This window comes from Salvelinus sp. IW2-2015, linkage group LG7 (assembly GCF_002910315.2).
Source record: "Salvelinus sp. IW2-2015 linkage group LG7, ASM291031v2, whole genome shotgun sequence".
Classification (NCBI taxonomy): domain Eukaryota; kingdom Metazoa; phylum Chordata; class Actinopteri; order Salmoniformes; family Salmonidae; genus Salvelinus; species Salvelinus sp. IW2-2015.
Genome location: NC_036847.1, coordinates 12,396,400 through 12,422,223, shown reverse-complemented (window position 1 = coordinate 12,422,223; position 25,824 = coordinate 12,396,400). Strand labels below are relative to the sequence as shown.

At 39.7% G+C, this 25,824-nt stretch overlaps 1 protein-coding gene across 3 annotated transcripts; it reads left to right on the top strand.

The window, feature by feature from the left end:
- The first annotated feature begins 3,094 nt into the window (after positions 1 to 3,094).
- prdm2a (PR domain containing 2, with ZNF domain a) lies at positions 3,095 to 24,073 on the top strand. Of its 3 annotated transcripts, none has more exons than XM_070444428.1 (3): positions 3,095 to 4,492; positions 9,302 to 13,808; positions 17,301 to 18,314. In XM_070444428.1, exons 2-3 carry the CDS (start codon positions 9,396 to 9,398, stop codon positions 17,394 to 17,396), a joined length of 4,509 nt encoding a protein of 1,502 aa, XP_070300529.1. In that variant the 5' UTR covers positions 3,095 to 4,492; positions 9,302 to 9,395; the 3' UTR covers positions 17,397 to 18,314. The 3 variants fall into 3 exon arrangements, with proteins under 3 accessions (XP_070300529.1, XP_070300530.1, XP_023846779.1); XM_070444429.1 differs by lacking the exon at positions 17,301 to 18,314 and adding an exon at positions 18,321 to 24,073 and having other exon boundaries at positions 3,097 to 4,492; XM_023991011.2 differs by lacking the exon at positions 3,095 to 4,492 and adding an exon at positions 6,879 to 7,053.
- Positions 24,074 to 25,824: the final 1,751 nt, after the last annotated feature.

Below are 25,824 nucleotides of genomic sequence, written 5' to 3'. Positions count from 1 at the left end.
ACCGATTTAGACCTGGGACACKAGGGGCCTCATTTATAAAACTGTGTGGAGGATTCACGTCAAAAGGTGGCTTAAGGATGAAACACAGAAAGTGCTTACGCACAAAAATATTCTGATTTATAACACAGTGCGCACGCAGTTCCCACGCCGGTTTCCCTTTATAAATCACAATCAACTCTAAATTTGGCGCGCGTGAGCGAGCGTCTTGTCCCATAGTCCRAACGCCCATAGTTGCCTATAAATAGTGAAACGCCCTTAATTAATATTCATCCATACTGACTGCATGACGACAATGATGGCAAATCCCGAAAGAAAGGCTAAAAAAAGAAATTTCACCCAGTGTGAAATGAAGGTTCTTGTAGGGGAAGTTGAAGCAAGAAAAAATATATTGTTTGGTGGACACAGTGTGGGCATTACAAATGACAACAAGGCGTTAGTGGCAGCATGTGGCGGACGCTGTTACTGCTGCTGGCTCAGAAGGTCGGACTCTCTCAGAAATAAAGAAGTGGTCCGACATAAAAGCGGAGGCCATAAGGCGCATAGCCTTACACAGACAAAGTGTTTGTGCCACTTGATGTTTGTGCTACTTGTTTGTGCCACAACCCCCTTGATGAGCGCCTTGCCAGTATTATAGGGGAATCCCTCCTGAATAGTGACGGAGGTGGAGGGGGACACGGACATGCAAGACGCACCGGATGATCCAGGTATGTAATTAGTATTCCCTCGTTTGAAAAGAGTAAACCAAATGCATTCAAGTTGTGTTTACACATTTATTTACACAAACAATGGTGACATTTTCTATTGTTTTTAGTCACTGTGTGTTCCAGCGGGGTCGGTGGTGCTGCAGCTGAGCAGGAGCTGAGTCGCCCAGCCCCCTGTCTCCACTGCACCTCGTGCGTCACAACCCTCCAGCAGCAGTGTCCTCACAGATGCAGTCCTGCAAACGCAAAGAGACACCATCGATGCTAATAACGAGGTTGCCAAGGAGATGAAGTGGGAGTTGAAGTGCGGGTCCTTCTCTGTAAAGATGGGCCCACTACAGCACAGAGATCCAAGAGAACAGCTCTTGGTAATCGGAACCGGAACCACTCATCATCATTGGCCAGTAAATTTTGCTGGTCTCTGAAAATTTGCTCACTCTSAATTCTTCCATTCGCCAAATCTTCCAACAGTGCCAAAGCAGCCATTGTGCGTCATTACGCATTGTAATTGCATGCCTTTTTATACCCACCCATTTGATTGTCACAGCTACCCAATTGCACCACCTTCAGGTGTGGTGATTACCCTGATTGTAACTGACAATGACAGGGCCATTATCACATTGACAGTTCTGCYCAACGAACATGTGATAACAATATATGAAACTGTGCACTCGTATCTGCCCGACTGAGGCATCGTAAATGGCATCAGTTTAAATGTAATTTGTCATACTGTTCACCTTATTATTTATGAGAATACATTTCATAACATGCAAGTATTGTTTAATAATTACAGATCCAATGAAATACGATTCCCGATTAAACTGGACAACATATCTGAGGGGTTCTGTAGCAAAAACAGATATCTCCGTTTGTATTNCAGAGGGCAAAATAGGGGACAGGTGTGAAAGAGTAAATGAGGTCGTAGGGAGAATGAGAAACAGCTGGGAGCAGGAACGGAACGATAGAGAGAGAAAGAGAAAGAACCTAATAAGACCAGCAGAGGGAAGCACAGGGACAAGACATGATCAAAGACAAAACATGACAGTTTCATCCTTATGCCATCAGAGTCGCAGTTTCTCATTTCTCCAGTTTATGTGCGTAGGTATGGGTCAAGTGTCCGTGGAGGACCGCACATTCTCCCATCAAGTTTTAGTTTGATCCAATGAATCATTGCATTTCTGTTCAAAATGTAGTATCAAGACTGCCCAAATGTGCCTAATTTGTTTATTAATAACTTTTCATGTTCAAAATTGTGCACTCTCTTCAAACAATAGCATGGTATTCTATCACTGTAATAGCTACTGTAAATTGGACAGTGTAGTTAGATTAACAAGAATTTAAGCTTTCTGCCAATATCAGATATGTCTATGTCAGATATGTCTATGTCCTGGAAAATGTTATTGTTACTTACAACCTCATGCTAATCGCATTAACCTACGTTAGCTCAACTGTCCAGTGGACGGGACACCAATCCCGAAGAAGCTTTAGAGAGTGGCATACCCTTCTTTTGTGCCTACGCAACATTTATAAATGAGGCCCCAGATGAGTGGGATTTGATTAGTCAATGACATTACAATGACTTGATTAAAATGACCAGGGAGAAAATAAAATCTGCAGCACTGCTGACCTCAAAGGAACAGATTTGATTACCCCTGAAATAAGAGAGATTTGGTGAGTCTAAAAAATACTAGTCCTGCTAGGTCAGTTGCAGCTTTCAGGAAGGCGTTGTTGGAATTTTTGTTTAGAGGTGACAAACCAGATGCATCATTTTATCTTGGGTCTATTTGGATGTGCAGTCAATTTGACTATGTTGTTGATGAGCTGATGAGAACTTAACAATTAGGCACCAAACTTGTCAATTTTGTCAAACCATCCAACAGAAGCTAAACTCTATTATAAACTGTATTAGTAAGGGRAGTCCCACCTATGCAATAACAGGGGAAACACTGGCCTAATTATTTTTGTTCACTCCAGCTCATTTTTATGTTATAGTGGACATGTATTGCAAATTGGAATGAAATTGCAATCCACATGTGGATAAGTTGAATTTCATACAGGATTTATGACATTCAATCGTCTGCATTTTAATATATAGAGTTTATTTATTGCACTGTTGTAATGTGTACTGTGTGTTGACCAGGCCCTGACAATGCTGCAAACCGTCAGCACATCTTGAATATAGCCCTGACTTTTTTTCTCTCGTAGCCTAACAAGCATGTTGTTGATTGGTCCTACATTTCTGACCTCCACATTGCAGCCAATGAACATTTAGGAAACAATTCTGTTATGGCACAATAAGGAAGACAATAACAGATGCAAGCCTACAACTGAAGAATACCCAAAGCTTTATTCAAGATTCATCTACAGGAAAGTATTTTGAAAAATTGTAAATACCCTAAGAATATCAACTGCATAGCAGCTAGTGCATTCAAATGCATGTAATGTCATCGATGTGAACRCTCTTATCATTGCTCAGTTAGCTAACTTTAGCTAAAGCATTCGTTAGCTAGCCACACGTTTGTTGTGTTAACGGTCAATGACAGCTGGTAGATTGGCTGTAGAATGATTATCGGTGTGTTTTAGCTGTATTGCTAGCTAACTGGCGAGTGGAATGGGTCCGCAATGAGCTTGCAGCCAAGTGACCTTTTGAGTTGATAGCTACAGCTCGAGGTGTTCTCGTTAGCCAGCTTGCAAGTTCTAGCTAACCGTGACGTTGATGCGACTAATGTGCAGCTGATGATATTTTACGTAGGGTAACCGTGTTGAAATAACTAGCTAGTTAGTATATCAATATCGGAAACCTGGTTTGTTTTGAAGATAGATAGTTAACGTTAAAGTGATGCAGCAGGCGATCCAACAAGAATATGTGGATAGAACATTGTGATATGAAACTTGATTTGGTATCTAACTATAGTTATCTATTCATACAATTAAGGCTGGTGTTTGGATGAGGTAACATAACAGGCTCTGCTATGACACGGTATGTGTCGACTGGGCCTCAATCTTAATTTAGCTGCATTAACTCAAGTGATCACCAATCTCATGAAAATAAGTCAATTTTAACATTCAGATAACATTTTGTAAGGTCTGATGACTAGGCCCTATCGTGAAGCATGAGCCCCATTGTTAACAATAATGGCTAGCTCTATCTAGTTAGCTTTTTCTGTCTGTCTAGTGACTAGTCTGTGCATTAGCCTCGATATCTAACGTTACCCTTGTCTTTTGTCTTGACTAGTGCATTAGCTAATAGTTAGATTTCAATTGAATTAGCTAACAAAGGCCTTTCTGCTACTAAACATTTGAGTCATGGTTACTTTCATACATTCCTAATCAAATGTGACTGGTACTGCTAAACAGTTAACGTTAGGGATTCATCATCCAAACTATTGCCAAATTTACTGTACATTTTGTGAAATTGTTACAATAGCCTACTAATCAGTCCAAATGACCTTGACAAACGCTTCTCCCCTGGTCCTGCTTTGCATGTGTTGCTGACCCCGATGTTAGACACTGACAGAACGTTTCCAACTGTAGTTCTGGTTGTTTTTCTCTGCCGTCATTGCGTTGCCATTTTCTTGTATAGGGGCTCAAAAGATAAAGGCGAGCTTGCAAAGAAACACGTATGTTTCTACTACAGTAAGATTGTCAGGTCATGTACAATGATGTTTTGCTGCTAGTCTCTTACTATTTTCTTTATTAATATATGTTTGTCACTTCTTACAGACAGAAGCCTGGTCAAAACAAGCAAAGTCAAAAATGATGCAGTGAACCCTGCATCGATTCTGAAGATGGTAAGCATGCGGTGGACTACTTCAGCCTAAATCCAATTGAAATGTGTTGTTTTATCATATCTATCCTCAGGTTTGTAACACCAAAAATGTAGTTTAGGTTACTCCCTTATCTGAAAATACATATGTAAGTAGGTGTTTTTCAAGACCATGTGACATACCAAGCATTTAACCTGTATTTCACATCCATGAGGCGTAACTGCAAATAATATATAGGCTCACCAATAAAATAAAATGTTATTTGTCACATGCTTTGTAAACAACAGGTGTGGACCAACAGTGAATGCTTACTTATGGGCCCTTCCCAACAATGCAGAAAATAGAGAAGTAATAGAAAAGTAAAACACGTAATAGATACACAATGAGAAATGATAATTTGGCTATAATCAACGGCTACCAGTACAAGGTAATTGAGGTATATATGTAGCAGTGGAGGCTGCTTGGGGGAGGACGGCTCATAATAATGGCTGGAATGGAGTCAATGGAAAGGCACGTGTTTAATACCATTCCATTAAACTCCATTCCAGCCATTATTATGAGCCGTCCTCCCCTCAGCAGCCTCCACTGATATGTACATATAACTAGGAATCAACAGCATATGTGATGAGTCAAAACATTTAGTGCAAAAAGGGTTAATGCAGACAGTCAGGGTAGCTATTTTACTTTACTAAATAGTTAAGTAAACAGTTAGCCAAATAGCTACTCTCATCTGGATAGTACATTACTTTACCAGTCAAAAGTTTGGACGCACCTACTCATTCAAGGGTTTTTCTTAATTTTTTACTATTTTCTACATTGTGGAATAATAGTGAAGACATCAAAACTATGAAATAACACATGTAGTAACCAAAAAAGTGTTAAACAAATGAAAATATATTTGAGATTCTTCAAAGTAGCCATCCTTTGCCTTGATGACAGCTTTGCACACTCTTGGCATTCTCTCAACCAGGTTCACCTGGAATGCTTTTCCAAAAGTCTTGAACGAGTTCCCACACATGCTGAGCACTTGTTGGCTGCTTTTCCTTCACTATGCGGTCCAACTCATCCCAAACCACCTCAATTGGGTTGAGGTCAGGTGATTTTGGAGGCCAGGTCATCTGATGCAGCACTCCATCACTCTCCTTCTTGGTCAAATAGCCCTTACACATCCTGGAGGTGGGTTGGGTCATTGTCCTGTTGAAAAACAAATGATAGTCCCACTAAGTGCAAACCAGATGGGATGGTGTATCGCTGCAGAATGCTGTGGGAGCCATGCTGGTTAAGTGTGCCTTGAATTCTATATAAATCACTGACAGTTTCACCAGCAGTGTCACCAGCAAGCTCCGACTGGGAAAAATATTTTTGAATGGCCATCCAATTCGGAATTCCAAGTCAGTAACTCTGACATCTTTTTAGAGCTCAGACAGACATCTGACTTGAGGATCACTGACGTCATGATTTGACCTTGAGTTCCCAGTTGTCTTGCACCGATCGAACCACTTGGGAAACTTAGTTTGATCACCAAATTAAGTAGTGAAATAAATGAAAGCCTCACCAGGTAGCTACATATCTATTTTAGTTTCACCTTGCAATCATTCGAAAAATAATATTTGTACCTTTCCACAAACCATCTTTACGTGTTGCTTGATATGAGCAAGTTAACCCAAATGTTTCAAAGAATGGGTCATGCGTCCACGATTTAGTTAGTGACTACTGCCTGGCCAGTGATCTAGCTAGCTGCATTTCAGTAATTACCTATCCTCCTAAATGCGGTGGTCAAGTTGAAAATATTTGCCTGAAAATGAACTAGTCACCAGTTATTGTTGCCCATGGTGTAATCATGTCTAACCAGTTGGCTAGTGTAGCCTGTGTGCCCTTGAGCTACAAAGACTAGATAGCTGTGTTTTTTGGCATCCACGATTAGCTGGCTAGTTGGCTACTTCATGGCCAGTGTAACCCCTAGATTCTTGACTGTCGCTACTTTGCAGGACAGATACGCACACACACACGATCATTGGGTTCAGGCGAGTTTATTGTAGTCTTCTTTGCCATGTAGTCTATTGTAGTCTTCTATCTAATCCCAGTCAGTGTTGCCAACTCCTCACTCAGTAAGGAAAGTAGATATTGGCTGTCCTAAAAGTCGCTAAATGACGTCATTGATTAATTTGCATAATTGGCCATGTATGTGTAATTGTGATGGACGCTGTAGGAGAGAGGAATAACATCGTGGGAGAGACAAAAAGTGAGTAAAAAACACCCTAAATATGTTTAGAACTACAAATGAACTTTCTTCTGCCGATTCTTGTTTTTTTTWATGTCACAATTCCAACCCTCCTCCTTTATCCGGGCTTGGGACCGGCAAAAGTGACCCAAAAGAGACACTCTGGCGGAGTTACTTAGTTTTTTATTTTATTGAATTTCTTTGTTTCTTTTGTTAATTTTTTAACATTTACATCCCCCCCTGAATGTAAGCCAGACGGGATCAGCCAGCGGCGGCTTCCCGCATGCGTGATTCATTTGCAGTTTGGACGCGGAGGGGTGAACATCTCCTGCTCTGACTGCAGCTGGGAGGGACTGGGCCACCTGTGAGTGCTTTGGGACGGGGGTGGGGCCCACGGCAGCACCCGTTGCTCGTTGAGAAGAGTAAGAACGATGCGTGCTTTCACGTCAGTCTCAAATAACACCAGAAAAAGTCGCTAGATTTGTCGTTAGTCGCTTTTATGAAAATGTATTGCTAGAGGGGTCTGAATACTCGCTAAATGTAGCGACAAAGTCGCTAAGTTGGCAACACTGAGATTCCCAGTCGGTATTAGATAGAACGTCACGGCCCCACCTGTGGAAAAAACAACCCGTGGTTACCCCATTGGTTCACAGCAAAATCCTTTTTCAGCTGAGCTGTTTTATAAGAAAACGTCTGACATTAATCAAAACACTGTAGCTAGCTAGCAAGCCCTCATCGGCGACAATGTTATTGGGCCACGGGAATGTCAGATTCGTATTTTAATTTTATGTAAACTGTCAATAGGCAGGTTTCCATTGACCCAGGTTTATTACACAAAAGCAATGTTGCAAAAAATATATAAATGCGACGTGTAATCGAAACGGCAGGTATAGGCTAAGTTTTCTGAAGATGGACAACATTTTTATCTGTTCAACAGGGTGGATTTTTCTGTTGTCAAACTTTCTTTATTGCGAAAAAATTATGATTTCCAAATCATTGTGAAGGTATGCCGGGCATGTGATGTCACCGTGTAACTATAACGCTCCACTCAGCATTTACTTCTAAATGCCTACTGCAGGACAAGGATTGTCCTGACTTTCAAGAATGGCTGAATTGCTTCGCCTTGCTTTTCTGGTTGGCTGGAAAGTTTCACGATCAAATTATTTCAGACCTATAGGAGTGCAAGTTTCACTAAGACACGGACCGTGGCGATAGGTTGGCACAGCAGAATTATTAGAATATGGCAAATATTAGTCCATTATTGCGTTCTAACCATTATGACTTTCGTGGGCAAGCTGAGACATGAAACCGATAGGTGGGAGGGCATACATGTTTTCGGCAATTTATTAATGTGTAATTTGCCTAAATGGGCAATGGAAACACTTCAACCACAATTTTTTTTTATTGGATACTAGGTTGTAATTATTATATATATTTTTTAGGTGTGACGCCATTACATCTAGCTGTTTTGATCGACACACGATGGGTAAATGGAAACGCACCCTCGAAGGAAATTGTCATATTTTCAATGCAAACGTTCTAAATGTCAACTGAAGTTGGTGGTTACTACTGGGTTCAGATCCGAGGTGAGAGAAATTGTCCACCATGTTGTGGTAAGGGCTCAGAGTGATGTCTCYCACTTAAGAAGGCTCAACCAATCACCTGGCGGGTTCTATGTCGAGACTAATGAATATTCATGAAATAAATCAAATCGTTTTTGTCTCCATGCAAAAACTCACAATTTGTTCACTCCTACCAATGAGACATGGTAGTCATTACTATGGCAATTCAAGATGGCGCTCCCCATACCTCTAATAAACATTTTTCAAGATCAAAATACAAAAAATAGATGTTTCTTATATTACAAGCACATGTTTCGTATTAGTGGATTGAATACATCTCTTTGCTTAGCTTTAATTCCTGAAGTGTTTCCATTCCCCTTTAAGGTAAAAACAAATTACATACATTTTATTAAAAAATGAAAATAATAATCAAGAAATTTTGACAGTTTGTAAGCTTTTAAATTATAACAATCTCAACCATTTATCTTTTCCCGTGATGAATAAGACATGGATGTCTGAGGTATGTAAAATAGGTCAACTTTGAGCACCTTTATCTCTTGACTGTTTTGGCATTCAGGTACAAAAAGTCACTTTCTGAACACTTCTTCTACAATGGACAAATTTTGAATGAAAGGTTTCGTTKAAATAAAAAGGGGTGTTATCAAAAAGTGATTGAATTCAAATGGATTTTCCTAATACATATCTTATTGGCACCTAAGTGTCGTGCTCATATCGTGAGATCCTTGGCAATATCCAGCCCTTGTTTTGAAGCGATAGTTGAACTAAGCCCAAAAATGTATGTACCAATTCCACATTGACCCTTTGTTAAATACAAATGGAACATWTTTTTTTTCCTGTTTTAGAGTTTTAAAATGTACTGCCCCGAGCAGGCCATTGGAAAGTTTGATTAACTGGGGGTTCGGAAGACGTTGTCGTGCAAGCAGGCAAATAGGAATGTTGAGCCCTGACTAGTGTGATTTGAGCTGTCAATATGGGGCTAAATGGATATTAAATGACAGGATCTTAATTTGTATATCTGTTCAATCATAGGTCTGAACTGAGAGGTTCTCCCACCTGCCGATCCCTGCAAAAGGTTGCTGTGTCAGAGGACTCCAAAGAGAAGAGTACACAGCTTCCCAAGGCCATGGAAGACTCTCACACTTTATACATCTCAGAGTTGGGAGATGATGACAATTTAGAGGAGGAGGATAAGGAGCTTGAGGAAACTCACTGCAGTCTTTATTTAATGTCCATGGAAACGGATGAGCTGGCAGATTCAAACACAAGTTGCCAAAAACCTGAGGCCAAAGGCTGTGACCTGAAGCAGGATTTAGGATCGGTCTCCCATTCAACAACCCCTGAGCTCCCAGAGGATCCTGACCATGACCCTGATGTAGAGCTCCAGGACTCCTTTCCCTGCCAATTCTGTGAAAGAAATTTTACCAGCAAGCAAGGCTTAGAACGTCACATACACATCCACACCTTAGCTAACCACCACACACACATATTTAAGTGTAAGTACTGCAGCAAGTCCTTTGGCTCAAAAATTGGCCGGCGACGGCATGAGAGGAGACATGAAAATGCAAAGACAAGGCCTGGATCTTTAATAAAGCCTGTGGAGCCTCTAAGTTCTGCCCTACAGCACAACGGTCCAGAATGTGCTTCTTCTCCCAGTAGCTCCGGTGCCTCTGTTTTGGCAGACAGAGAACAGGTGTCTACGTCAGATGAACATGGAGAATTACAGGGTGGTCACACTTGCAAGTATTGCAAAAAGGTTTTTAGCACACATACAAACATGCGACGACATCAGCGCAGGATCCACGAGCGCCATCTCCGGCTCAAAGGTAAGGAAGCCACACTGTTGCAGGAAGCAAAACATCCAAAGCTACCCCCTATTAAATCTCAACAGAATACCAACAACACAAGCCCAGTAGCAGTTCTTGAGATCGAAAGTGACCAAGAGGAGCAATATATGCTGGATATCTCTGGTAACATCTCTGAGAACCTCAGCTTTTATATAGATGGGAAGATTGTATCAACAAGCACTGTCAGCGGCTGTGAGGTAGTTGAAGTGAACTCTGGATCTGCTACTTTAGTTGGACTAAATGCTGTGATTATTAATCCTGCCCAGATCAGTCAGGCTCTTAAAGTAGAGACTGCTACTCACACAGGAAAAGGGATAACTGGTCAACCCTTGACAAAAAGAAGAACTGCCACACCACCTCTTCTACCCCAAATCAAAACTGAACTAGAATCGGAAGTTGTTGTGTCCTCCTCTTCTTCATCATCAATTGTGTCATCTTTGATAGAAAGTCTCATTCCTCAGAACACAGAGTCTACTATCCTTCAGAGAGAGAGAACAGTTTATCTGTCACCTAAGCTGAAACAGCTCTTACAGATGCAAGATGGCCTCAAACCCAGCTTTGCCCTGATCACAGAAGGCCAGAAGCTGTGTTCACCACTTTCCCTGACTGTCCTCCCAGCAGGATTGGGGAGGTTTAAAAGAAGGACAGGGTCTCCCCCAAACTCACCACAACAAAGCCCTATGTTGAATGTTGAAAGCACAACAGATGTGGGTGTTTCTATTGCTGTCAATGCCCCAACTTCAGAGAGCCAATGCAGTTCACCCGCATGCAGTTTATCCAGTAATGATGAGAGTGAGATCTCCAACAGTCCACCAGTAAACGATGCAATGACAACTCGTCTCTTGCCAGAGGGATGGTCCCCAATGAGTGGGGGTAGTTCCTGCAACCAGCAACCTTTGGACCTCTCAAACGCTGTCAAGAAAAGTGAAGACGAAGCCCTGCGGGAAGCTGTGTTGGACTTGAGTGTGCACAGAAAGAGTGCAGATGATTCAGAAGCAAAGAGAATTTTAGTTCCACAACCCTTAAATAAAAAGAGGAAGCCAAACACCAGCATGTTGGAGAAGGTGCTGATGAATGAGTACGCAAACTTAGAGGTTGCTGCAGAGCACGAATTAAGTATATTAGAAAATCATGATGCACCATTAGGTACAGACTTTGCCATAGTTACTGCTTCAGATATGTCACCTGCTACTGAAGGCGAGGTGTTCGGATTAACTTTGCCCTCTTCAGCACTTAGTCCATCCCCTTCCTCTCTAGCTTCAGTCACCAGGCAATCGATCTCACCATGCACCATAGCACTTGCTTCCCCATCTCCACATCCAGTCTTACCCACTGCTCCGTCGCTAATTACTGTTTTAGCACCACCAACATCTTCCTCTAGCAATTTCACAAATCAACCTATCCTTCAAGTATTGGCCCCTAAGATATCTCCTAAACCTTTAATAATCTGCACTGAAAATTCATTGAATTCAGCTGAGTGTGAGTGGAGAGCTGCTTTGCCAGATTGGGCTACCTCTAATTCTGCAAGCCAACTTGCCATCTCTAAACCCCTTGACCCAACTCTCAATCTACAAGGGCATGTGTTTCTCACAGATCACACTATAAATCAAATAGCTCTGAACACTACCACAGTTGATTCCAACATTGGATTTGAAGTGCCAACATGCTCTCCAGCTTTAACTCTAAACGATTCCCTTATCAACTCCTTTGACATTACTAGTAATACTGTTTTAATTGAATGCACAGTTGCTCTTGAAACCCCAGAGAACCTTGTCCCTACCACAATTGCTTTCCAAGAAAATAATTTTGAATCCACAGCACCTGCGCAAATTGTCATAAATCAGCAGCAGCTTCTGTCCTTGCCTCATGAAACCGTTGACCCTACTATTTTAGTATCTTCTTTAGAGCAATCGGTTACGATTTCAACGCTGTCTGCAGTCATATCTGAATGTCAAGAATCCATTTCCTCCCCTGTTCCTTCCATTATTAAAAAGGAATCTAACCAAAAGGTAGTATCAGAGGACATATCTATCTGCCCCTCTAAAACAGCACCTCCCTCTGAGGGCACAAGTCAAGTGGAAGAATCATCAAATGAGACCCTCTCCAAGCTACAAGAGACTTTCACTAAGGAATTCATATGCAATGTATGTGATAAGCTTTTTCATTCAATGAAGGAACTGGGTCATCATGTAAGTGAGCATTCTGATGAATGGCCATACAAATGTGAGTTCTGTGTGCTGCTCTTTGGGAAGCCCACGGCATTGCTTGATCACAGGTCAACCCTCCATGGCGTCGGCAAGAGCTATGTTTGCTGCGCATGTACAAAGGAATTTGCTTATCTTTGCAACCTGAAACATCATCAAAAGGAGTTGCACCCTGGCCAGGAATGCAAATACACAGAGGAAGAAAATGGCAAGCTACGACCCCAGAACTACAACAATTCAACAAAAGTTATCACAGAGGCTTTGTCCTACTGTGCCATGGCGGAGTCCAATAAACCTGTCATAAAAGATGAGGGAGAATTAGATGACGCTACTGAGGAACTCTTTACCACAATAAAGATAATGGCTTCTGAGGGAGGAAAACCCAAAGGCCTGGATGTTTGTCTTGGCATCAACCAACACTATCCCAGTTTTAAGCCGCCTCCGTTTCCCTATCACAACCGGACACCTGTTGGCTCTGTAGCCTCAGCTACCAACTTCACCACCCACAACATCCCACAAACCTTCAGCACTGCTATCCGATGCACTAAATGTGGCAATAGCTTTGATAACATGCCAGAGCTGCACAAACACATTCTTGCCTGTGCAAATGCCAGTGACAAAAGACGCTACACACCCAATAAGAACCCCATTCCTCTTCGTCACTTTGCAAAAGCCCAAAATGGAGTACTGTCCTCTACTAATTCCACAAATGGCCAAAATGCTCTACACACGGCAAGTCAAACAAATCGTCCCAAACTCAATCAGGAGCCACCTGCCAAGTTGAAGCTTAATGCACTCAACAAAAGGAAAAAACATCTGGTACAGAGGGCCATTTCACAGAGGAGTAAGTCTACCTCTTTGACAAAGAAAACCTCTTCTCTAGTGAATGAGGAGCAAGAGATCTATGTCTGTCCACATTGCATTAGAGAATTCACATACCGCCGCAGCCGAACCAAGCACATGGCCGTCTGCCCCAGGAAACCTGCTGCCAAAGAGGCCAAGAAAAGAAAAGATGGCAGTATCTCTTACACTAAGGAAAATAACGGCCACCTTCGCGGAGAAGTCCTTCATTTGGAAGAGAAATCTGACCATGAACAGAAAAGCAGAGCCCATAGTTCTAGTCCAACAAAGAGGACAGCCATATTACCAGCTCATAAAGTCCTGTCAAACAAAAAAAGTAAAGCCATCATTGCAATGGCAAGTGTCCAAACACCGCAGGAGGCACCCAAACTGACTGCACTGTCTCTTGTTCGCCCTTTCAACTCCCCACAACGTCAAGGCAATAGGATGCAGCATGGTGTAAAGGAAATTCGTTCTAACGTTACAATGGTGAAATCCCACCAACAACAACCACAGGTGGATGAGCACCCCTGCAGTCAGAGTGGAAGGGTGAGGGGACCAGTGACCCGCAGTCTACAGCAGATTGTCGTCACAGCTTCAGCAAAGGAAGAACAGCTGACCAGTCAGGAGCCACCAAGGGATCTGCAGGTATTCTATGCATGAATGCATGCCTAACATGACAATTCTCTACCCTTCTCCCGAAGTGTGCACTCATACATTCCCCCTCATGGATTTAAAAAGAAAGGACTGGTGTGAGGAATATGGTCGAGACTCATCTCCAGCCATGCTTGCATCAATCCAATACTTTTGAATACATGAGGAATGAGTGAACAAGTGCGGCAGGTAGCTTAGCATTTAGAGCATTGGGGCAGGAACCGGAAGGTTGCTAGTTCGAATCCCTGAGCCGACGAGGTGAAATCTGTCGATCTGCCCTTGAGCAAGGCACACGTAACCCTTAATACAGTGTTTTCCACAAGTACATGGAGTAGCCAGCCAAATAGAAAAAGTTGCCAGCCAGGGAGTTCCGGGCTGGGGGGGTCCGTTGTAGCCTAGTTAAATAAAGGTTAAATAAATATTTAAAAAATGTAAAAGCCTGACGATCACACTAAATTCTTTGTTTAGTTTGAGACTAACATTGAAGTTGTTTGTGGGCACGAGGGATGTTGTACAAAACTAGTCCGAGTATGAAAGCCAATGACGAATTTTCTAACTTCCGCTTTACCTATGTGGTTTTTGGCCCAACCCATTGGTTTCTGGACCAATCAGACGGCCCCGAATGTGTTTGCATTCGGTGACAGGTCCGGGATGTACTCAGATCCAGATSAATTGCGGAGAAACTAACGTCTGTGGGCGTAAAGTTTGGGCGGAGCAAGGAGTCTGGGTAGCTAGGCAAGGTCCGGCGGGCATTTAATTTTGGGGGGCAGAACAAGCTGTATTTTTGTGGTCTCTGGTACATTGTAATGCCTTGATTCCATTGGAAATACACAGCTAAATGAATGAAAGCTTTTAGCGACTTTACCTCCCAGATTGGTAAAATMAGTTGTGGTATTGAGTAGGAAGACATGACTTTACAGTTAAAATGACTGAAAATGTTTGAATTTAGTGTGTTTAGTAGTTTTTGATATCTTCTAGGTCTATATGATCAGGACTATTTTCTAAGTAAGAAACTTAAAAAAAAAAAACATTAACACCTGTCTTTTCTTGATTAAAGTCATATTTACAGTTTTACTGCAATATATGAATTGRCACAATGATGTTTGATCTTCAAATAATGTATTTTATTCAYGGCATCACTCGATTTAAAATCATTAATCAAGTTAATGGCTTTTTTTTTTTTTTTTTTTTTTTWWTTGCTCAGATTTMTCCCAAAAGAAAGGTTTTTCAATGTATTTATTATTTTATTAACTTTTATTTACTCAGGAGAACCCAAATGACACCAGTGTCTCATTTACAATGGTGCCCTGAGGACAAAAAAATGACATCAATACAGCAACAACAAAAAGATAAACTACAAGATGGCAATAAATACATTACATCCGGTTATTATAATCAATTGAAACAATTGCACACTTCAGTGAACTAATTTAACAGCAGAGTTTTAAACTGCCCTATTGGCATCAGGGAATCCAGGTGTCATTTGTTTTGTAAGGTATTCCGTAACTAGTGCATTAAAACTAAAGTCCAGACAAGCGGGACCTCGAGTTAACAAACCTGTCGCAGGGTTGGTTGTCTCATATTTTTACATTTCAGCAGGGAAGTGAGGTATGTTGGACACTTGTGGAGCAGAGCTTTGTAAACAAGAATGGAGTAATGAAGTGATTTACGGGAGTTTAGTGAGGCCCAGACGACCTTCTGATACAGGATGCTGTGATGAGTATTAAAACTGTCACCTGTGATAAAGCGAAGAATGCATCCAAAGGTTTAAGAGTAGTTGCTGCTGCATTCTGGTAAATAGTATCACCATAGTCAAGAACTGTCAGGAAAGTTGACTGCACAATCTGCTTCCTGCTGTTCATGGATTGGCAAGATCTGTTTCTAAAGAATAAGCCCACTTTAAATGTTAGCTTTTTAACTAGCTCATCAGTTTGTTTTTTAAACGTTAGATCTTTATCAATCCAAACGGCCAGATATTTATAGGCAGCGACCTGCTCCATGAGCGAAGCATCCAATAAATGAATATGTAGCCCATCTGAGAAATTATTCTGTGAATCACAGAACATATATTTAGTTTTGCCTGTGTTAAGTAAACGTTTTAAATCAACAAGGGCTTTCTGTAATATAACAAATTCAGATTGCAGCTCGAACATAGCTTTGTCAACAGTCGGTGCAATGGCATACATAACTGTATCGTTTGCATACAGATGAATATTACTGGATTTAATACATAGACCAATAATATTTAAATAGTAAAGAGAACAGCTCCCAAAATCGACCCCTGCAGTACACCTTTCGTAATATCGAGGAAGCTAGACTTGACACCATCAGTAAGCAAACAATGTGTCCTGTCTGTCAAGACCTCTTATCCAGGCCCATTTCAGACCGTTTTTGACAAGAAATGGTGTCGAATGCCTCAAAGGTCTGTAAATAAAGCAGCACAAAGTTTTTTTTTATGATCTAGGCAATTTAACACATCTAAAACAAGCATAGTGGCTGAAACAGAGTATTGTCCAGKTCTAATACCAGATTGGTGCATATTTAGAATAGAGTGAAGTTACCAAAGTTCTTAGCTGGGAGTTGGTCAGCGATTCTAATACCTTGGCTTGGCAAGATAAGTTGGCGATTGGGTGGTAATCATCTAAGTCAGAAGGATCTCCGCTTTTATGTAGGGGGAGGACATGTGACACTTTCTAAATCTTAGGGAAAACACCAGTACCAATTGTCAAGTAAAAAAATACAAGTTAAAGGTACATCAATGAGTGGGGCAGAGAGCTGTATTAAGAAGGGGTCAAGTGAAGCAGCCCATGTGGATTTCATTACATCGTTCTTTAGAAAGGCAACTCAAAGCAGTGCATTGAGTTACAGGCATACTATACTTTGATTATAAGGGACGGAAACACAATATCTACATCAGAATGTTTTAATAGCATTTTCACCGTAATGCTCCCGATGTTTAAGTAGGCCTACTCCCTCTTATCAATGTTCTTGTGATACTTGCGCACAGTACACGGACACACACACAGCTTTAGTACTGTTAAAGCTTCAGGCATTCTAAATGAGTGTGACTATAGGAAAAAAGAACTGGCTCTGGATACAAATAGCTTTTTAACTTGTCCAACAATGTTATGAAAACACTTTAACCAATCTGTACTGTTCAGATAACTTTACACACAGGCCTACACACACTCCCTCTCAGTAGCCTAATCCTTTTCAGTTATTCCCGTGCCATCCACATTTGTGCGTAGTTTAGTCAGTTGTCAATTTCAGGTTGCTAGCTAGGTAACATGACAAGATTTAAGAATGAAGCACGTGTTTAACATGTTGATTTTAATCAAATCAGTAAGCCTATATGAATGTTTAATAATGTCATGTTTTCTTTTTCATATTTTGGACTAGAATGAGTCTCTCTTGCCACTACCTATTTATTGTTCCTGCAGTGCGGATTCAACATCTTCATCAAATGTTTTCATAATTTATCTGCAGTTTTGTTCAAAAAGAGCCGTTCGCAAACAACTCATCACACTGAGAGAGTCCTTAGCGGTCACTGGCAAGTATCGACATGGCCTTCGAATCCTATGAAAATACAAACAAGATATTTGGTTTACTTGTCCCAATGCAATACCGTTGACAAATAACTGTTTATTAAATCAGTTCGACACCTTTTATAAACTAGTCCAGTGGTATGTTTGTCCTGGGCTACAACAAAATTGTGTACTTTTGGGGGCAGTAGAGGACCGGAGTTGGGAACCTGGCACTGAACTAGTCAACACTTGCTGTTCGGTCATCAAATCAAAGCGCACAGTAGCTTATAGCCTACGCGCCCTGACTCCGTGGCTGTGTAGGCCTATGAAACACGGGAAAGAAAATAAATMAATGTGGCACAAAACAATAATTAGGTGGATTTCCACACATAGTTACCACTTACATTACACAAGACCTAAAAATTCGTTCACAGGAGACAATGAAGAAGCATCATGCTCTCCCTCTGTGAAAATAAATGTTGACTAAAGTCAACCACAGCGCACAAAAATAACACCGGTACCGAGAGGAGCGACAGACAGGAGACTGACAAACCAGCAGTTTTTCCCTGACCTATCAATAGAACACTAGAAAATGCATATCGTTCATTCCGGGAGAAGGCTATTCTGATTTGTCTGACTAGCGACTTGAAACTTTTATATGAAAAGAAGCCTAGTTAATTAATGAGTGCAAAAAGTAGCCGGCTTGCAATGAGTCTGTTATCGGCTATTTAGCCGATGGCTAGCGCTTATGGAAAACACAGAAAATGGCTGATCCCTGGCAGTGACCAGTGTCTTGGGGAGTGGGATATGCAAAAAGTACATTTGCATTTCACACCTCACACTTGTACAGGTTACACCCTTGTACATGTGTGAAACAGGACAAATAAAGGCACCCCCTATTTGACTGACGAGTGTACACTTGTAATTCAGGGGGATTAATTAAAGTTGCACCTTTTCTCACATTTCATTTTTATATTCTCAGGATCCTTCAATTTGAGATTCATCCAATGGACTGCTTCAGACAGTGGACAATTGAGGATCATGATACATTTGTGGAGGCTTAATGAAATAAAAACAAATGCAAGAAGAGATGGAGAATGCAGCAGTGGGTAGGTGCAATCGGACAATGTATGGAGGCTTTCAGAGAACATTTTTGTTGTGCATTTCTTGTCCTTTTCATAGAATGTTTGGAAAAGACTGCTGTGCACTTTGAGAAACTTTACCTGTGACGGGCACGTGCATCACAGAATAAGTCATCTGATTATCTGAAAAAATTACTTAATTTAAAAAGCCCATCCCTATGAATAACTAGTGAGGTTTGCAAGTGGCAATCATAGGGGCATGCAGTTATTACATTTTTTTCCAGTTATCTATATGTGTACTGTTATGWGGCCTTTTTATTTTGAACCTAAATGCATGCTACCAGTTTATTGTAGTATTAGATTGCCCCTTTCTCACTGAGTCTGTCCAATTTTAAACCACACTTTTTAGGTTTGAATGATCATCAACTTGTGAAACTCTGGATCTCTTAAAAGGATAGTTTTCCAAATGTTTAACGTAATCGTAATAATTGTCATACCTCAAGAGGAGTTATGTGGCTGTCTTAGAATTTTTATACAAGCTCCAAGGAAAGCCCTGAGAAGTAAACAATGCATGGAATGTGAGTATAAAAACCTAGAGCTGGGCGATTTATTTGATTAATTGGAATGTATGTTTAGCGCGATATTCCAAATGCCTCTATCTCAGGAATCCATTTTTTTTAAATATTTTTTTTAATGAGCGTTTGTCTGATTTTTCTCACGTTGTACCTACACATTTACACACACCAAGCCCAGCCCCCTGCCACTCACAACAACAAAGATGAGAGATCACTTCTTCTCTGACAGTGGTTTCAACTCTCATTTGCATTTTAGGTTTGGTCTGACAGAATCTGTCATATGGAAACCAAAACCCATAAAAAGGTTAATCTCCTCTATTACAGTAAAGTAATGTTTCTAATGGAGACCCCCTGTGGGTTAGGGGGCCCCTAGATAGCATATGAACACTCATAAATAATGGCAAAATGTGTAGAATTGCAGGAAATTTGCTTTAATGGTTGACTTTGGGTGCGATAAACGGTCCAACTTCTCAATTGTCAAACAGAAATGGGGTGTGCCTTGGGTGTCATTCTGGTCATGCGCGGCGTGACTGACGTAGCTAGTTTGTTAGCTAAGATAGCCACTTCTAGCTAGCCAGTAACTCCTCCAGTATGTGTTGACGTCATCTCACACGATTTGTTTTTGGATGGAAGCTGTAGAGATTGGCAAGAAATGGAACTTCTATAGCCAAATATCTTATTCATCAGTATATATTTTTATTTACGCATTACATGACCTTGGAATTATGGTGCATTGATCAGTTATACAGTTTAAAGCCGTTATTTTAGAGTTTTTGCCCAAAGTCTACCTTTTTTAAAGTAGCATTCCAGTGTTTCCAGATGTCTATGAAATATGATCTATATTTAATTACAATACGAGTTAAATATTTTTTCTTCCAATATTTTTTTATTATGTTAAAAAGCAGCTGGGTGTATACCAGTCATTAAAATTATTCATGGGAGTAGGCCGCTGATTGGCCAGCTCATCCTCCTCTTTGAAGAAATGGCAAGCATTTATTTTTATGGTCTGTTTGAGATAATTATAATTATCTCAAACAGACGGGGACCCCCGTCTACTGTTCGTCGTGGACTTGTCATTGAGAGATTGTTTGAGACCTGTGTTAATAATTTTCTATAATGCCTCCAACAAGAAGTTAGTCATTATTATTGAATGTGCATTATGCATGGTTCTGGTTAAATTTTTCACAAAAGACTTGAAAACCAGATCAGTGATTATTGCAGAAAAGCAATTTAAACAATGACATTATTAATTGGGTCTTATGGTTGTGGAAGGATTATATTTACCCTAGGTATAATTTCACAAGCCATGCATTCTTTAGATTATTGCTGCCTGTTTTAAATGCAGGGTTTTACCTTTAATTGTACAACAAAGCTTATTTAAAGAGAATGTTTATTTTTTTTTAATTGACGTATATCGTGATGCGAACCTATGTTTGAAAAAATTTAGATTTTTTTGGGCCTTATCGCCCAGCCCTATTAAAAACCTAGACTAAAAAGTAATGTTCTGAAATCTTTCAMTCAATGTCAAACACGGATCTTCGCTATTGATATTGTCACAATATAACTTGAATTTAACTATTTTAGGCACGACTTCATACTCATATTACATGCAATGTTTAGTTCACAGGGTTTCCATATAGCTTGTATGCAAATTCAAAGATGGTTATAACTCATCGTGAGCTAAGAAAACAATTAACATTGCATCTCAGCTTTAAAGGTGAATTCTGTAAGAATTAAACATCTTGAAGGCCCTTAAAGCTAGAGTCTGGGATTGATACATCCATAAATGACTTGTATACAGCCCATGATTTTTGAAGAATTTAACTTCTACATACCTGCATTAGCGTACAACTGCCTTACCCAATCATAGCCCAAAATATAAGCTTGTAATTGTAAACAAAAAAGCATCACAAACAAATTAACTAATGTGGTTGTCATGGACCGTCAGTCCTTGCATTTAGATCAGTGTGTATGAATTTGAGAGGGCTACATTTCCCTAGCCCCATCCCTCCGCTGTATACTAAATTAGGAGGCAGGGCGGCTGTTTTGTTTTTTGACAGTAGATTTCAAAAACCAAATGGCAGCCCTGCCACTTGTTTAGGCACTTCCTGTTCAGCCAGCAGACTGTGAACAATGGAGATGTTTTATGACCAGTTAAGCTTAACAGCCACAATCAAGGAGTTTTTGCACATTTTTATATACAATTAGGTCAATTTAGGCACATTTTTCAAGCCCATGCAAACCTGCAGAAACCTAATTGTGGATTATGGAAGATATATTACGCTGCATAAAGCCAAATCTTTTAATATTTTGAAGCAAATCATTATGTTTTTGTTTGTAAACAATGGAGTAATAAAGGCATATTTTGAGCTGTGGTAGACAGCTGTGCTAAGCTTGTAAAGCATTTCTACTGTAAGTTCTATTCTTCAATAATTAAATATATATATATATATATATAATATGGTGTACCAGTCAAAAGTTTGGACACCTACTTTATTTTTACTGTTTTCTACATTGTAGAATAATAGTGACGACATCAAAACTCTGAAATAACACATATGGAATCATGTAGTAACCAAAAAACTAATCTAAATAAATTTCTAATTTGGACTTGGTCTTTTACCAAATAGGGCTATCTTCTGTATTCCACCCCTACCTTGTCACAACACAACTGATTGGCTCAAACACATTAAGAAGGAAAGAGATTCCACTAATTAACTTAACAAGGCATACCTGTTAATTGAAATGCATTCCAGGTTACTACCTCATGAAGCTGGTTGAGAGAATGCCAAGAGTGTGCAAAGCAGTCATCAAGGCAAAAGGTGGCTACTTTGAAGAATCACATTTTGGGTTACTAAGTGATTCCATATGTGGTGTTTCATAGTGTTGATGTCTTTACTATTATTCTACAATGTAGAAAATGTTTAAAAAAAAAATATATATATATATAAGAAAAACCCTGGAATGAGTAGGTGTCTCCTAACTTTTGACTGTATATATATCAATAATTGAAATTACAATAGAACAGATCCCAGACTACTTTAATTCCATGAAAAAAAGTTAATTTTAACTGATGAACATCTGYCACTTTTAGTGTTTTTCCAAGCAGTGGCTTAACCAGTTTAATTTATTGGACTTCTTGTTCTTGGAAGGTGAAAAGGTAAACAATGGAACAATATTTATGCATGTGGAGATGGTTTCATATTATGTTAAGACAATTGTTAATTGATCAATTGTATTCTTCAAATATCAAGCATTACATCCCAGTAACAGTTGTTAACGACTAGTGGAATATGTTTGCATATTTTATGTGGTCATCCTGTTTATTAGTTAAAGCTAGAATCCTTAAGGGTGAAGCTGCCACGTTCATGTACCATATTACAACAACAAAGAAGTTACTGCAAACAACAACACTGTATTTTTCCCCCTTGATACACTCCCCACCTCTGCTTCGTCGACATAAGCAATAACAACGGCTGTGGGGCGGACAGTGACACTTCCATCTTTAAAGGGAATCAATTATTTAGAGATGTTTTAGGAAAAATGTTATGTAATGAGTTTAATTTAATGGATTATGGGAGACAAGAAACCTGCACTAGGAACCTACAGTAAATGGGGCTTACATTAATTTCAATTTCTCGACAGTAATTATAAAATGTCTCCTATTATCCCCTATTCTAATGACTGAAATGTTCTGGCTATGCCATGAGAATTTAAGACTTATTTTTTTGTTATTGATGACATTTCACTTTTCAGTTGGTAATTGGGTGCAAGTGAAGATTTAAGCACTTGAGATTTGGAAAGGGYAAAAAAAGTTTTTATTATTTCATTACACAATTTCATCCCAAATTAAAAAGCACAACTTTTTTTTGTTTTTTCGTCCTTCACTCCTATCAATATTAAAACAACAAAGGCAAATAAAAGTGCTTTTCACGTGTTCTTCATATGTTTTGCTTGCTTTCACATAGTTTCAGAGARGAGTAAAAGTATGTTATAATGGGAACCTCTGCATATACACTGCCCCATCGATAACTTGCTGCTGTTGGGGTCATAAAATGTGCGAGGTGCGTAAGTTAATGGAAAATATTGAAATGGCCCATATTAAAGCTACATTCTGGGATTTGTTTTACAGCAAAACTGCAGCCGCCACTTGTCTTGGTATACAGCTGAGGAATGGGGCTGGTGAATTGTAACCCCTCTCAAATTCATAGACAAAAAAACGCCTGTAGGCTATAGGAGCAATATCAAACTTTAGTTTTCTAGAGGCATTAGTCATCGAATGGGCAGTGTACTATTATTGAAATCCGTCTTACCGATCTAGTTTACAGTATCTTCTGTTAATGTTTACAAACGTAATCTATCTTGCTCTTGAATGAAGAGGGTTTTGGGGATGTTTTAATTACTGGAGAAATGTGGTTGTTTTATTTCATTCAATCCATTCACCTGACATATTGGGGTGTATAAGCAGTTTTCTGTGTTTTTAGGTTAATACAAAACATTAACAGGTCACTGTCTATTTGTTAAGATATTACCTACTGGCAACTTGTGTAATTCATAGAATGAACCTGTGTCTTGATTGATATTATACATGTGGCAACAGCTTGATTAATATACTTGGAAGAATAAGCAAAATAGCTTCTAAACTTAAATAGATAACATGCATACTGTGTATAGTATACATATTGAAGTTTCATTGTTGGCTCACAAAATTAATCAGAGAAACAAGGGTAACCAAAACAGGGTATGTTTTGTTTTATAATTGGGATAAATGTTTGTAAAACAGTATTCATTGTTTGTTTTAATCCTAGAAAGATTGTTGTAACCTGGGATTGGTGTAGTTTTTCCCAWTTCATAGCAGACTGACTTGAGAGAGTGTCGGATATGTGGAAAATGTTATATAACTGTGAAAAGTGCTTGTAGCATCTCGAAGTGTAAAATAAGTCATGTATATTTATTAATTTAAATCATGATGTATCAACCTGAATGGTTATTTGTGTATGATTTGCACTGTTGCATACATTTCTGAAATGTAGTTTTTTTAGTTAAGTGTTCAAAATAAATGGAGAATGTTAAGTTAATGAAGTGTTGATTCCGTGCTGATGTTCTTGATACTACAGGATACGGACAAGGTGCTTGGACTTGAATTTGGCACTAAGAAAGTACTGGAAGAGCACCTCTGTTTGGTACTTGAACYATTTTCGATGATTTATAAGCTCTCCTGCTCCGTTATAATTATCCTGCAATTTAATTTCAGATCTGTTTCAATTGACAGGTGCATCATTGTCCTGTTGCAAGAGCTGACAACCTCTTTATCCTGCGACATCCCAAAAACCTGAATTTGTAGCCAGATCACCCCTAAGTACCTTCAAACCAAGTGCTGTATATCCAGTTGACTTGATTTGGCCATGCAATTTTGTACATGATAAGGATGGTTTTTGGTTAGCTGTTATGAAYGTTTGCTGGGGTTTAGTAGTGGCTATTTACACATCCTATTGATTACAATCTGTCCTGGTCCATAGCACCTCACCTCAAACCGTGGTACCCACCACTAAATCAATAGTGAAATTTTAGCCTTTTTTTAAAATGAATAGCTGAATTGGACCACATCTCTGCACAGTGCCTGTAAGTATTCACCCACCTTGGACGTCTTAACATTTTATTCTGCTAGAAAGTGTCAGAGCGGATCTCTTTTTGTCAGAGCAGATGGTCAGGGGATCGGATAACATAATTATATTKATTTGTACACTTCAAATTGACCACAAGTAAGCTCAAAAAGAGATTTGTATTTGAAAATGATAATTTCATGTCTTGATTACATTGAGCCATGTTCACATACAGCAGGGGTCCCCGATTCCATTCAGCCATGGGCTGATTTTTCCTTGAGTGGATGGTTGGGGTGCCGGAACACACAGTGCCTTCACTCCCATTTTGTTATGGCAAGACTAAATGAGTTCAGCAGTAAAAATGTGCTTAAGTCARTTAAGTTGCATCATTTTTGAATGTCTACCTCATCTCTGTACCCCACACATTCAATTATCTGTAAGGTCCCTCTGTCTAGCAGAGAATTTAAAACACAGATTCAACCACAAAGATCAGGGAGGTTTTCCAATGCCTCGCAAAGACAGGCACCTATTGGTAGATGGGTAATTTTTTAAATAAAAGCAGACATTGAATATCGCTTTTGAGGATGGTGAAGTTCTTAATTACACGTTGGATGGTGTATCAATACACCCAGTCACTACAAAGATACCAGAGTCCTTCCTAACTGAGTTGCCGGAGAGGAAGGAAACTGCTCAGGGATTTCACCATGAGGCCAATGTTGACTTTAAAACAGTTGCAGAGTTTAWTGGCTGTGATAGGAGAAAACTGAGGATGGATCAACAACATTGTAGTTACTCCACAATACTAACCTAAATGACAGAGAAAATAAGGAAGCCTGTACAGAATTYTTTGCAACAAGGCACTAAAGTAATACAGCAAACAAATGTGGCAAAGCAATTTCCTTTTTTTCCCCGAATACAAAGTGTTATGTTTGGGGCAAATCCAATACAACACATTACTGAAAAGCTGCAAAGCTCTTCGAGACTTACCCAGAAAGACTCATGGCTGTAATCGCTACCAAAGGTGATTCTAACATGTATTGACTCAGGGGTGTGAATACTTACAGTGGGGAGAAGAAGTATTTGATACACTGCTGATTTTGCAGGTTTTCCTACTTACAAAGCATGTAGAGGTCTGTAAGGTCTGTAAAACAAAAATCCAGAAAATCACATTGTATGATTAAGTAATTAATTTGCATTTTATTGCATGACATAAGTATTTGATACAT